General features: G+C 44.3%; 1 protein-coding gene across 1 annotated transcript in view; it reads left to right on the top strand.

The window, feature by feature from the left end:
- The window catches only part of PTH1R (parathyroid hormone 1 receptor), a 438,047-nt gene that overhangs the window by 354,914 nt on the left and 67,708 nt on the right, over positions 1 to 15,425 (top strand). The window contains exons 5-6 of the mRNA XM_073632443.1: positions 1,715 to 1,809; positions 11,510 to 11,696. Of these exons, the coding sequence (XP_073488544.1) occupies positions 1,715 to 1,809; positions 11,510 to 11,696 (282 nt within the window). The remainder of the gene's footprint in view (positions 1 to 1,714; positions 1,810 to 11,509; positions 11,697 to 15,425) is intronic.

Here is a 15,425-nt window from a genome sequence, read left to right as displayed (position 1 = left end):
CCGGCTCTATGACGTCAGCCAACAGTGGACTTTAGCCTGCTGTCGGCTGAACCTGGGTAACAGGAGTGCTGAACTAAGTGCACTCCTGTGATCCACAGGAGAAGTATGGTCAAAAGAGCTTTGGCTGTACTTCTCCTTTAAATTCATGACAAAGGATTCTCAGAGCACTATGTATATAGTGCAAAGTCAAGTCACGTGAGGATTCAGTGGCACCTAGGGTTTTCATCCATACAGGAGGGACTCCAGAATATATGTCTCACAGGGAGGAAACTGGATTATCAGTGTCCTCTGAAATTTGTAAAACAGGTGTGAGGTCCTGTAGCCTGGAGACTTTGTAGAGGTTCGGGTTGGGTGGGTTGGTTTCTGGAGACCAGAGACTTTGTAGAGTATTGGGTGGGTTGGTTGGTTTCTGGAGCCCGGAGACTTTGTAGAGTGTTGGGTTTCTGGAGACCGGAGGTAAGGATTCAGTGGCACCTAAGGTTTTCATCCATACAAAGTAAGGGGTTCCAGGATGCACGTTTTACGGGGAAGGAAACTGGATTATCAGTATCCTCTAAAACTTGCAAAACACACGTGGGGTCCTGGAACCCGGAGGCTTTGTAGAGTATTGGGTTGGCTGGGTTGGGTTCTGGAGACCGAAGGCGTTGCAGAGTAATGGAAGGTGTGTGCAGCCTAATGCATTAGGGTGTGCACCCTTAAGCTCAAACACACATGCATGTGTATGAATCTACATATATATGACCCCAGCACATTGATCTCCCTGCTGGCATAGTGAAAGAGAAGAGCATAAACACTTCTCTTATGGCAGAACTGGTAAGAGGGAGATCTTTCCCACATTCCTGTTGCTACACAGAGCGATGACACTAATGCGCATGGGGTAATTAGGGGGTGCCTGGGCACACCCGGCACACCATGTGCGCACGCCTTTGGATGGGATGAAGCCCTTGACCCATGGTTTGAAGCTAAATCTGGGTCACAGGAGTACAGAACTAATTGCATTCCTGTGATCCACAGGAGAAGTATGGCCAAAAGAGCTATGGCCGTACCTCTCCTTTTAAATTCATGACAAAGGATTTCCTGAGCACTATGGGTTATGTTAAAGACACATCTCAGCAACATTGTGGTGGTTTGTTCTGACAAAATAGTGCAGGTGCGCTGAGGTTCAAAATGAAAGGGCTGCTTTATTGCAATGCACACGCAATAGTTTGAATGGCCCCTAAATCCTAACAGTAAGTTTACCCTGCCGATCTGCCCCTACCTTCTCAAGCACCAATTATACCATTTCACTGAGCAGATCGGCCATCTGTGGCAAATTATCTCATGCTCATCATGGATTTGCCCAATTCTTTGCAAGCCTAATTCTGCGAAACCAATTCGCTCATTGCTACTGAACAGAAAACAACTAGAAATACTATCTTCATTGCAAAAATTACCTCCAAGTCTGCATTTCAATAATACCATAAAGGTGTCATTTCTGAACATACTCTTCTATTTTTTCTTTAATAAGAGATTTTGTGGCAGTTGCAGTCAATGACCCACACACCTCCACACACCTCCTACCCGATATATCTGTTTTATTTTTATGCCCTTGAAGGATCTGAGGCCGACTTACTGAGCGGTATGAGGTACCGTGACACCCACTCTAACAAGCTCGGAGAACATGGCGGTAATGAGCCTGCCACTCCAAGTGACATTTTCTCTCTCTGTCTTCTAGGAAGTTTTTGATCGACTTCACCTAATTTACACTGTCGGGTATTCCATGTCGCTGGGATCGTTAACCATCGCAGTGCTCATTTTAGGATACTTCAGGTAAGTTTCTGTGTTTGTTGCTTTATTTATTTACTTATCTTTCTTTGGCTTCTATGATCTCAGAAGAATTTATATAGCAATCACCGTGCTACTATCTATATAGCAAGGAATGCTGGCGATATAATTATGTGGATAAATGTGTGAAAGGCTTGCAGCTATTCACTGTTGTGTGTTCCTACACCTTCTCAAACAGAAAAAAATAAAAAATTAAATGCTGAGCTACTGTACCTTTCAAATATGTGATTCACAAATAATGGTGAAACCCCCTAGTGTATAACAAACTCATTATGCATCTCAATTTCAGCAGCTAAAAACATATGATTATGATTCATAAAATCCACAATAAATGAGTATTATGCCAATCCAAAGCTTCTCCTTGAGGAAGTCATGTGACTGGTGACGAAACGCATCTTGGAGTCTATGACATCATCACGCTGGACAGGATGTGATGACCTACATCTTGGTATAGTGTATAGCTCAGGGGAAGGCAACCTTTCAAGTTGAGATCTGTCTGGACAACATGGAGGAAATTAAAGATCCCTGGGGAAAGGGGGGGGGGGGGTTGGGGCGGTGAAGGGGGGAGCACTAGGCAGTGCCCTTTTAGAAAAAAAAGCAAACTATCAAGCTCCCAATAAAAAGACGGCATGAAGAACACATAGTGTGTCACAGTAGTATCCTTTGCTCCCTTCACATCACTACCCACAGTAGTGTCCTCTGCCCCCCCCCCCCATAGCAGTGGCCTCTGTCCCCTCCAAATCACCCTCCCAATGTAGTGTCCTTTGCTTTGCCCCCCCCCACAGCAGTGTTTTGTACCCCCCAATGCAGTGTCCTCTGCCCCCTTCACATCACCCCCCCCCCCCACTGTAGTGTCCTTTGCCCCATAGCAGTGTCCTCTGCCCCCCCCATAGCAGTGCCCTCTGTCCCCTTCACATCACCCTCCCAATGTATTGTCCCATCCCCCCACAGAAGTGTTCTGTACCCCCTCAACACAGTGTCCTCTGACCCCTTTACATAACCCCCCCCACTGAAGTGTCCCTTGCCCCCCATAGCAGTGTCCTTGTGACAGCAATAGGCATGTGGCAGGTACTCTTTAAGTAGAGATCTGGGGTCTATAAGACCCCAAATCCCTCCTCTGCCATTAAAAGCATTCAAAACACCAAGATAACCGTTTTGAAAGCTTTTGTTTGAAAATGGCACTGTTGACATCCAGGTAAACCTGGAAGTAATGTCAGGTCATCGCTTCCAGGTTACCATAGCCGAGAGCCGATCAAAGTCTATGCAGAGGGACAGGAGATCCCCGAGAAAGCTGGTAGGATTTCTTTTAGCCTGGCTCTAAAAAACAGTACCAGGATGATGCCTGCAGTTGCAGGCATCACCGCAGTATAACACCTACAGTCCAGCGACATACTGGTACGCAGGGCCGGCGCTACCACTTGCCAATCTAGGCAGCCACCTAGGATGCACTGCTGCCTAGGGCGAAGCCACGGCTACTCATCTGCTGATGTTCTCCACCTGGGTCGCCATCAAGTCAGCAGATCAGGCAGCTGTCAAACAAAGCCTTCATGAAGTACTCCAGCAGGCCCGCCTCCACTAGCTCCTGATCGGTGGCTCTCACGAAGAGCACCTGGGTCCTGTTGGCTTGTTCTTGGCGCACAAAAGCCTGGTTGTTGTGATGCTGGAACTGGGGGCTGCTGTTCACGCTCCTCCTCAGCCCCCCTGGGGCCCTCCGCTCTGTCCTGACCTGCACCACAAAGCTCTGGCAGGCTCCATCCTCCTCATCACGGGCACAGCAGGTACAGCAGGGTATCTGGACCGATGCAACCTGCTGGTCTCCGCACCTGACAGTCCGGTAATCCCAGCACCGATCCCATCAGATCCTGTCTACGGATCCTGAGCCCCGGCACACAGCCCGACCGATCGCCATACATCAAATCCACATAGGGCTCAGCCAGCCAGACCAGGCTCTTCCTCCGGTACTTGAAGTAGCAGTCCGCTCTGTGTCTGTCCACCTCTATCCTCATCCACACCGGCACCATCCGTGACCAGGGCTGGACAGATCGCAGGTCCCCCGACTGCCACTCACAGCCTGTCCTGCTCTGCAGAAGGAGCTCCCCACCCTGTCAGCTCCACATCCCCGCTTGTCATCGTTGGACCCCTCCAGCCGTACATCCACTCCGCTCCTCCGTACACCTTCACTGTCCCACCGGCACCAACACCTCCGACCCACATAATGTTTCCACCTCCATGTTTGACGGTGGGGGATGGTCTTCTTGGGGTCATAGGCAGTATTCCTCCTCCTGCTCCTCCAAACACGGCGAGTTGAGTTGATTGCTTCTGTGGACGGGTGTCTTTTATACAGGTAACAAACTGAGGTCAGGAGCACTCCCTTGAAGAGAGTGCTCCTAATCTCAGCTCGTTTCCTGTATAGAAGACACCTGGGAGGCAGAAAACTTGCTGATTTATAGGGGATCAAATACTTATTTCACTCATTAAAATGCAAATCAATTTATGACTTTTTTTGAAATGCGTTTTTCTGGATATTTTAGTTGTTCTGTCTCTCACTGATATAATAAACCGACCCATTAAAATTCTAAACTGATCGTTTCTTTGTCAGTAGGGCAAATGTACAAAATCAGCAGGGGATCAAATACTTTTTTCCCCTCACTGTACTTGGTCAAAATATTTCACCTGATACTTCATCGCGTAGGATTGGACTCTTGATGATTTTATTTGGACCTATTATTTTTTTATGAGCTCGTGTTATCATCGCAGTTTTCACCTGATTGATTTTTTTCATATGTTTATCGGTTTATTAATTTTTGCAATTGGGTGATTTAGCGCTACCTCATTTATGACGATCTTTGTTCACGTCTATTGACCGGAGACACGCGGTGAGCCGCTTTATCCCCTTTGGAGTCCCTTTGTCGCAAGTGCGATCTTTCTGGCGGACTTTCTATTAGCGGTACTTCTAAAAAACTAACATGGGTGACGTGAGGCAATACAAAATTTCCTGTTGTTACAAATGATCCCTATTCGGTAGTGAAATCCTTTTTTTATAATACCGACACTGAAAAGAAAATTCTCCAGAGCGTACCTATACAGCAAATGTACCACATCCGGCGTATATCGCAATTTCCAATTGCTACTGAACTGTGAATTTCCCAGAATGAGAACTGCACGGTGAATGTTTCATTGGATTCCAAGTGTGGACTTCAATCATCTTAAGTGGAAAGGTTAGGGACAAGCTGATAAAGACGTAGGAGGTCAGTAATGGAACATAATGCCTTAGTTGATTCCCTGAACCGTGAAAGGTACATCTAGTACTTAGCCAATGCATCTAATTACAGATGTGAACAAAAAAAATATTCCATCCATCCCTACAGCATTGTTTCATCGCTGTTTAGAATGAAGCTTCATACAAAGTTGACAACAAAGTTGATATTTCAGTCAAAGTTTAGGTATTGTCAGAAACCATGGAATCAGACCGAGACAGAAGTACAGTTAAATCACACTTGTTTAATAATAAAAGTAAATAAACGTAGTCAAAACATAGCCGGAGTTCAGGAAGCGGAACGGATAGTCAGACAAGCCAAACGTCAGGGAGCCAGAGATGAGCGTAGTAAAACAGCAAGCAGGATCTGGGGCCAGAAGGGATGTCAGACAAGCAAGTCCTTTAACAGGGATGCAGGAGAGCGTCTCTGTGATGTTGACCAAGGCGAAGGCAGAGATCCTATGGGCTTAACGGCTTAAGTGGGCAGGACTGACGAGCAGGATATCATCAACAGCTGAGTACCCGTGCAGAGATAGGAGCTGGCAATTAGCCGACAGCTGAGCGGCCAGCTCAGAGAAGGAAGGGCTGAGCCCAGCCCTGCCGGGTATAAAATTCCAGGTTTCTTGAGGTGATTGTAGCCGTATTGGTGCACTTGCAGTGAGTCATGTCCAAGGCCGGAACGAGGGGTGGACAAGAGGGACGGCTGCCCTGGGCACTGTGGTATCATGTGATGGAGGTGGTGGTGGGGGAGCGCCACAAGGAAATTGAAGGGAGGAAATTTGTGTTAGAAGGGGGGATTTGGGGGGCTGCAGGGGGTAAGTATTGTTCAAGGAGGGGAAACTTGGGGGAGGTGCTAAGAGTGCTGGTTTAGGGGGATTTGTGTTGGGAGGGGGGTGGGAAAGAAGATTTGTGTTAAGTGGGGGGGTTTGGGGGCAATTTGTGCTGGGGAGGGATTTAAAGTGGGGGGGGAGACTAGGAGGCGTAGAGGTTTGGTGCTAGGAGGGGTGAATTTTTTTGGGGGGGGGCAAAGATTTGTGCTGGAAGGGGGTATTTCAGCAGGGGGATAGATTTGTACTGGGAGGAGGAGGAGTTTATGCTTAGGGGGTAAGCATGCAGATTAGTGCTCAGTGTTTCAGTGGGGAGATTTTTGCTGACATATAGTGCTCATACATCTTCGGGAGGGACGCTGTTTGGCATGTTTGCCCTGGGCTCTAGATCAGTGGTTCTCAACCCTGTCCTCAAGTACCCCCAACAGGCCATCTTTGCAGGTTTTCCTTTATCTTGCACAGGTGCTTTAAATCAGAGTCAATGGCTTGGTAGTTTGGACAGCTATTTTATCTAAGAGAAATTCCCAAAACATGGCCTGTTGGGAGTACTTGATTACAGGGTTTAGAACCACTGCTCTAGCACTGGTCCTGTCCATCACTCTTTTTTCTTTTTTTTTTTTTTTTTTTTTGCACTAACATCCCCATTTTCAGGACAAGCATTTGGGGTGTGTCCTCCTTCTTTAAGGTCCAAGCAGTACATTGGGCCTTGAAGAAGGGGGTACACCCTGAAAGCTTGTCCTGAAAATTTGGATGTTCAAATAAAAAAAAAGTATGATGAACAAGACTCAATTGTTCAGGTTCCTCGAGGAAGACTTTTACTGGGCAAAGATGCCCAAAATTGAGAGTTTTTATTGTCCCAAAATATAGCCAAAAATCTTAGATTTCATGGAAATGTTGCCATTTTGTCTAAATGCATCAGGGTCACTGGGAAAGGAGAAGGTACTATCTGGTAAGGGTACATTGGGCAAGATAGTTAAAAGAAGTTTGTGTAATCCCCAGTAACCATTGCAAACATATTGCACCCTTAAAAACAACCACAAATGCGTCATGGACATGCACACGTGAAGATGCTAGAGAGTTGCTAGTTCCTGATTTGCAGCCATAGATTAATAGTGAAACGGGTTTTGAACACGTCAACTTACCCCACAAACATGCTGAGGAAGTGGCTATCCACAACCTCAGAGAGAAGGTGGCATTAAAACCTTCCTTCAAAGAGATGAAGTCAGTGGAGGGACCCAAGATAGCACCCTGCACATGCAGCCCAGATCAAGTACTATCAGAGCCCATGAGATGACAAGATGTCATGGTCAGGCTCAGAGAAAAGTAGCAGTTGAGAGGCTCCCACTGGCCTGTAGGATGAGTTCTCAAGCAGGTCACCCTTGCGTGTTCACCCGAGGTGCGGGATCTAAGCTCTATAACTCCTGATAGTGTGGATGGGTCTTGCTGCATACTAGATCCATGTTGCGGTTCTCAGAATCGCCTCACCAGGAGGTGAGCAAACTTGGGTCCAGTAGAAGGGGTAGCAGGTAGAGATTAAGCAGAAGCATAGTCAGTAAACAAGCCAAAGGTCAGTAACAAGTGGTTGAAAGCTCATAAGCTGGCAAGATGTAATGGCCAAGGGTTAAACTCAAAGACCAGTTGCTATAGCAGTAGAGAGACTCCCAACAACCAGTAGGATAAATACACAAGCAGATCACCCAGGCAGATGACACGGGCTCACCAAAGTGCAGAGGTCTAAGCACCAGAGCTCCTGATGGTTGAAATGGGTTTTACTGCATGTTAGTACCAGGTCGCAGTCCTCAGGATCGCCCCACCAGGAGGTGAACAAGCCTGGGTCCAGTAGCAGAAATAGCAGGTAGGAATCAAGCAGAAGTGTAGTCAGTAAACAAGCCAATGGTTGGTAACAAATGGTTGCAGGTTGGGATCAAGTATCAACATAATGGAGGAACAAGCCAAAGAATGGTGTTGGAGCTCAGTACAACTGCAGGTATGAAAAGGAGCAAGACAATGGCTGGAAATAATCTGAAATACAGGAAGTGCAGAGACGTGGCTTAAATCAGGAAGTTCGTGGGAGAAGCAAAGATTTCAGCGTTCATCAGAAACAAGAGACAAGACAAGATTGGCATAAGATATCAGACAAGGAGCTGTCCAGCATCTCAGATAGCACACAGCCAGACATCACAGAAGGCGCAGGTTCAGATCTGGAGCCTGACACAAGATGCCCACACAACAATCACTGAGACCTTTACTAATCTCCATGACATTTAGGGCTCATGGGTGAAGGATGATGACACAGGCAATGAGTAGTGGGATTTATAGAAAACTGCAGTCAGATGAAGGAAAACTTCAAACAAGTTCAATAACTCTGGTGAGGCAACTCCCAAACTGCAATTTTTACCTCGATGGGCACCCAACAGTATCTCAAACCATAAAAATACAGCCAGACCAAATCAAATAAAAGAGTCCAACACATCCAAGTTTTATCCTGCGTTGTGCCCTAATGAAGGGTAGTGGTTTTTCCCCCTGAAAGGTGTTGACTGTTTTATATGACTTTTTTTATCAACAAATAAAATGATCTTGGAACTCTTGAATGCGATTTTGGCCTAGAGCTGCTTTTTGTAATTTTGAGCTAATATTGGCCATGAAGGCTGACTTGACACATCAAGATATGATTATTGATAATCTGTCAAGTCAGTTAGATGACAAAAAAAAAAAAAAAAACACACTCTTATTGCACTTTCTAATTTACTCTAATGTATTTTGCCAAAACGTCTCAATTTTTGTCCCCAATTTTCGGAAATTGAAAACACATTTCCGCTCACTCCAAATGGTCGAGTGTTGTGGGCCCTATCATCATAAGATCCAGTTTTTCATATATTTGCCTTTGTTACTGATATCAAAGTAGCCATTGGCTGCATTGTTGGAAGCAGGAGCCACCAGACAGTAAAACACAACTCTTATGTGTTGCGTAGTTTGAAAAGCGTGGATGTCATTTCCACCACAGGTTGTCTACTAAAATTATCATCCCAATGATCTTGAATTTCTGACTAAACGGCAACTCTGTTAGCAAACTCGTTGACTGCTCGGGATTTTTTGCTGGTTTTCTGTAGTACTCTATTTGCAAGTCAGAATATCTCTCCAGCAGACTTTAAAGTGATGCAAATCACACGAGCTGCGGGGGACGGCGCGGTGACAAGTGATATCAATGCTTTCGGAGTGTTCAAGCAAACAGTGTTTAATGCCGTAGCACAACGTGGTAGTCTACAGCCCGCACGGCTATCTTAATATGCTAAGTCAAATTAAGGACACAACGACTTTTACTTCAGGCCAATGCATGCCATCATCAAAGCCTGGACCTCGCCGCCCCACGCTTCACATTTTCTTTTTCTTTTCTACGCACGTTGGTTTACAACTTAACATCAGCATCTAATCACATTGTACCCTACAGACAAGTTGCTTAATTGGCCAATTAGCACAACTGGTGTTTTATGGCTTTGGCTTGGCTTAATGACCAGGACAAAGCCATCACCTCTTTGTTTTGTGCAACGCTGTGGGAGGAAAAAAATAATAAAAAAAGTGCTAAAAAACATACAAAAAACATTGATTTTCTAGGTGCTATGTGTTGCAGCAAACTAGTGTTTAATAAAAAAAAAATCCCAAAGAATATGCTTTGTATTTTACAGTAATTTATTTATGCTCGAACCTTAGTCCTTAAATGAAAACACATTAGAAACATATCAACATGCCCCCTCCTTTCCAGTTTGCTTCCCTGTATAGTGAACTAGTTCAGTCACACTGTCAGGACCCGGGCCTGAACCTATGACCTCCGTGATGTCGCTTCTTTCTGAGCAACCTGGGATGCTGGACAGCTCACTGGACAATTCCTTGAATGATCTTGCCTTGAACCTTGTTTCTCTTGAACTTGAACCCTTTGCTCCTCCAATCAACTTCCTAGTTTAGCCATGCCTTTGCAGTCACACTGTTGGGACCCGGGACTGAACCTGTGACCTCCATTGTGTCTAGTGATGTCTCTTCTTGCTGAGCAACCTGGGATGCCTGACAGCTCCTTGGACAATTCCTTGAACACTCTTGCCTTGAACCTTGTTTCTCTTGAACCTTGAACCCTTTGCTCCTCCTATAAAGGTCCTAGTTTAGCCATGCCTTTGCAGTCACACTGTCAGGACCTGGGTCTGAACCTGGGACCTCTATTGTGTCTAGTGAGGTATCTTCTTGCTGAGCAACCTGGGATGCTGGACAACTCCCTGGACAATTCCTTGAACGATCTTGCCTCGAACCTTGTTTCTCTTGAACCTTAAATCCTTTGCTCCTCCCATCAACTTCCTAGTTTAGCCATGCCTTTTGCAGTCACACTGTCAGGACCCAGGTCTGAACCTGCAACCCCTACTGTCTCTTGTGATGTCTCTTCTTGTTGAGTCACCTGAGATGTTGGACAGCTCTCTGGACAATTCCTTGAACAATCGTGCCTTGTTTCTCTTGAGCCTTGAACCCTTTGCTCCTCCCATGAATGTGCTAGTTTAGCCATGCCTTTGCACTTCCTGTTTGCCATATTGTTGTGCTCTCTCCTGACAATATCTCTTGTCACTGCTGCTGCCGTCCATTTTCTGCTACCACTCACTACTGACCTTTGGCTTGTTCCTCGACTATGCTTCTGATTGATCCCAACCTGCGACCATTTGGTACTGACCTTTGGCTTGTTTACTGACTACATTTCTATATCTCCTACTGGACCCTGGCTTGCTCACCTCCTGTTGGGGTAACCCTGAGGACCGCGACTAGTACTAACACGCAGCAAACCCCATCTCCACCATCAGGAGCTCTGGTGAATACTGGTTAATGCTTAGGCTCCGCACATCAGGTGAGCCCGTGTCATTCCCCGGGGTGACTTGCTTGTATACTTATCCTGCTAGTTGGTGGGAGCCTCTCTACTGCTATAGCTACTAGTCCCTGAGCCTGGCCCCTGACCATGACACACTGGCTTCCCTGGATCCCAGGTACGCGCACTCATCAGACTTAAAGCATAAGGAATTACAGCCACCTGCAGTTCAAATATTCCTCCTAAAGAAGCAGGACACCTTGCGAAACGCGTCAAGGCTTGATTTTATCTTCACTCATGGATGGGATTATCACAATATGTAACGTTGCTATAACTGAACTGTATATAATCCTGGAGTGGTGTGTGCAGCATTCATTGTGGCTATCCTATATTTGAGGATTGGTTTGGGACTACTATACCATGTGACATATTTAAGACTTTTTTCATGTCCATGTGTTTCTAATGTGTGGTAATGCTCTAATTTAAAAACTAAGGTTCATAAATAAATGCTGTAAAATACAAAGTATATATTTTTATATTTTTTTAGGAAACACTTGTTTGTTACAATACATATCATGTAGAAAGTCTCATTTTTCATGTGCTTTTATCGATTGATTCTGGGGATGTGGTGCCATTAAAACATTGGTCAGGGACCCTTCCTAGATTATAAAATAGTAAGAGTGCTTTATAGATGTATTTTTTTTTTTTTTTGCGTGTTTTAGAAGCATGATTTTAAAAAATGTGTTCTTTTTTTTTTTTTTTATCCAGGAGACTGCATTGTACCAGAAATTATATCCACATGCACCTCTTTGTGTCCTTCATGCTGAGAGCCATCAGCATCTTTGTGAAAGACACCGTCTTGTATTCTGGGTACGTTCTGGAGGAGATGGAACGCTTCTCTGAAGAAGACTTGAAATCGATCACCCACGCTCCTCCAGTAGACAAGTCGCAGTTTGTGAGTGATGGCCTATATAGGCACCAAAAAAGATTGTTTCTTTCCAGGCTTTTTTTTTTTTCCTGATAAAAAATGATGAAGTGCTAAGTTTTAATCTTCTATGCCTTACTTTTCTACTTTTAAGATGAAAGAGACGCAACCGTCAAAGTTCAAAAACGTAGTAACAAAATAAAAACCCATCAGGGGACTATTCATGTTCATAACGGAAGTGTTTATTGAGTTGCGGAGAATGATATGACAGATAAGGGGCTGAAATGACAGAAGCTCCATCAAGTACAATTTTTGGTGGCCTAATTTTATATATACAGTATCTCACAAAAGTCAGTACACCCCTCACATTTTTGTAAATATTTTATTATATCTTTTCATGTGACAACACTGAAGAAATGACACTTGTCTACAATGTAAAGTAGTGAGTGTACAGCTTGTATAACAGTGTAAATCTGCTGTCCCCTCAAAATAACTCAACACACAGCCATTAATGTCTAAACTGCTGGCAACAAAAGTGAGTACAACCCTAAGTGAAAATGTCCAAATTGGGCCCAAAGTGTCAATATTTTGTGTGGCCACCATTATTTTCCAACACTGCCTTAACCCTCTTGGACATGGAGGTCACCAGAGCTTCACAGGTTGTCACTGGAGTCCTCTTCCACTCCTCCATGACGACATCACAGAGCTGGTGGATGTTAGAGACCTTGTGCTCCTCCACCTTCCGTTTGAGGATGCCCCACAGATGCTCAATAGGGTTTAGGGCTGGAGACATGCTTGGTAAGTCCATCACCTTTACCCTCAGCTTCTTTAGCAAGGCAGTTGTCATCTTGGAGGTGTGTTTGGGGTCGTTATAATGTTGGAATACTGCCCTGCAGCCCAGTCTCCGAAGGGAGGGGAGGTAGAGCAACAATTCTTTTTTTCAGATCCTCAGAGAGTTCTTTGCCATGAGGTGCCATGTTGAACTTCCAGTGACCAGTATGAGAGAGTGAGAGCGATAACACCAAATTTAACACACCTGCTCCCCATTCACACCTGAGACCTTGTAACACTAACGAGTCACATGACACCGGGGAGGGAAAATGGCTAATTGGGCCTAATTTGGACGTTTTCAATTAGGGGGGTAGTCATTTTTGTTGCCAGCGGTTTAGACATTAATGGCTGTGTGTTGAGTTATTTTGAGGGGACAGCAAATTTACACTGTTATACAAGCTATACACTCACTACTTTACATTGTAGCAAAGTGTCATTTCTTCAGTTTTCTCATATGAAAAGATATAATAAAATATTTAGGAGGCAACACCAAATAATGGCCATGGTAATTGAATGGAGGGCAACTCCATAATAATGGCCATGGTTTTGGAATGGGGCAACTCCATGTGAATGGCCATGGTTTTTAAGAAGGGGGGTGCAACTCCATATTAATGGCCATGGTTTTGGAATGAGCAGCATCTTCAAAATAATGGTCAAAGTTTTGGAATGGAGGTCACATCCATATTAATGGCCGTGGTTTTGGAATTGGGGGCAACTCCATAATAATGGTCATGGTTTTGGAATGAGTAACATCTTCAAAATAATGGTCATAGTTTTGGAATGGAGGTCAAATCCATATTAATGGCCATGATTTTGGAACTGGGGGCAACTCCATATTAATGGCCATGGTTTTGGAATGGGCGGCAACTCCATATTAATGGCCATGGTTTTGGAATGGGCGGCAACTCCAAATTAATAGCCATGGTTTTTGAATGGGCGGCAACTACAAATAATGACCATGGTTTTGAAATGGGGGGGCAACTCCATGTTAAAGATCATTGTTTCAAAATAGGGGGCAACACCATATTAATGGCCATGGTAAGTGAACGGAGGGCAACTCCATATGAATGGCCATGGTTTTGAAAGAGGGGGGGGGGGCAACTCCATATTATTGGCTGTGGTTTTGGAATGGGTGGTGACTAAAATAATGGCCATGGTTTTGGAATGGAGGTCAAATTCATATAAATGGCCATGGTTTTGAAATAGCCGGCAAATCCATATTAAAGATCATTGTTTTGGAATGGAGGGCGACTCCATTATAATGGCTATAATTTTGGAGTGGGGGGCAACTTCAAATTAATGGCTATGATTTTGATATGGCGGGCAAATCTATATTAATGTAAGAAAGATAGGGGGCGCTAGATACCATAATATTAAAGTGCTCCAAAAAAATATATATACATATCTCCTGCATTACCAAAAAAATGGAAATGTAAGAAAGCTAGGGGGCGCTAGATACCATACTATTCAAGTGCTCTAAATAAATATATCTCCTGTGTTGCCAAAAAAAATGAAAATCATAATATTGACAAATCATAGTTAGATTACACATTGAAGTGCCCACATTAGTGAAAACATATATAGTGATTGATTGTCCACATAAAAAAGTGATTGAAGTAGTTGAAGTGATATCTTTCAATATTATCCCAATCTTGTTGCTGTAAACAAAAGGTTTTCCATCACCAAAGAAACAAAAGAAAAGGAAAACACCTCGAAGTAGTAGATATCTGCTTACCAGATACCAATGACTCCTTTAGTTAAAAAGAGAGTCACTAGCGCTTGTGCAGGGTTGTGCCTGCTTACATGGATGGCCGGACTGTGGTTGGTATTATAGGCATGGATCGTTCCCGTCAGGCTCATTCAAGATAGGATAAAGATACATAGGAAACAAAAACGGTCTCCATAGCGTAAAACCATTTATTAAAAAAGTAAACAAATTAAAAAGCCAAATGGCCGCTTACATTGGTGGGTGCCTACCCGTCACTGGGGCTGCTTGCATGTCAGGGTGACTTCGCAGTCAGAAAAAGCCTTTCATGTCTCCTCCACGCTGGCGTGCGTTCCAGCTTACACAGGGGGGCAGCCAAAGGATCCGGATGTTGTTGGATGATAGGACATGTGACCACGTACCGCTCCGACGTACGTTTCGTAGTGAACGTCTTCAGGGAAGCGTACGTTGGTCACTAAAATGGTGGCTTTTATTAGGAACAGGAAGGGGGCGGGTAATTAGCAAATGGGCCACAGGAACTGTGCTCAAAGCAATAAAGTTCAACTATGGTCTGGAGCTTAGCTCCATCTTGTGGATATTTACTATATTGTTCACAAAAGTTCCTTATTTAAAAGCGAATGTGACTTTTTATTAGGAACAGGAAGGGGGCGGGTAATTGGCAAATGAGCCACAGGAACTGAGCTCATAGCAATAAAGTTGGAAAGTTCAACTATGGTTTGGAGCTTGGCTCCATCTTGTGGATATTTACTATATTGTTCACAGAAAAACTCCTTATTTAAAAAAGAATGTGACTTCATATCAACCATCTCCTAGGGGGAGATGGCATGTTATTATAGTCCCCCTACTGGTTAAAAACAGGTAGGTAAATCCATCCATATAGGTGTTGGGGAAGTGAGAAAAATATATAAGTGAATAAAATTAATGGTGGTGTTTTTTATATAGAGAAAAAAAAAAATCTATATTAATGGCCATGGTTTTGGAATGGGTGGCAACTCCAAATTAATGACCATGGTTTTGGAATGGGTGGCAACTCCAAATTAATGACCATGGTTTTGGAATGTGCAGCAACTCCAAATTAATGGCCATGGTTTTGGAATAGGTGGCAATGAAAAAATAATGGCCTTGGTTTTGGAATGGGCAGCAACTCCAAAATAATTGGCATGGTTCTTGAATGTGGACAACTCCATACTAATCACCATCGT

This window comes from Aquarana catesbeiana, linkage group LG05 (genome assembly GCF_042186555.1).
Source record: "Aquarana catesbeiana isolate 2022-GZ linkage group LG05, ASM4218655v1, whole genome shotgun sequence".
Taxonomy (NCBI): Eukaryota; Metazoa; Chordata; class Amphibia; order Anura; family Ranidae; genus Aquarana; species Aquarana catesbeiana.
Note: the sequence above shows the minus strand (reverse complement) of the source record. Positions and strands in the feature narration are given on the sequence as shown.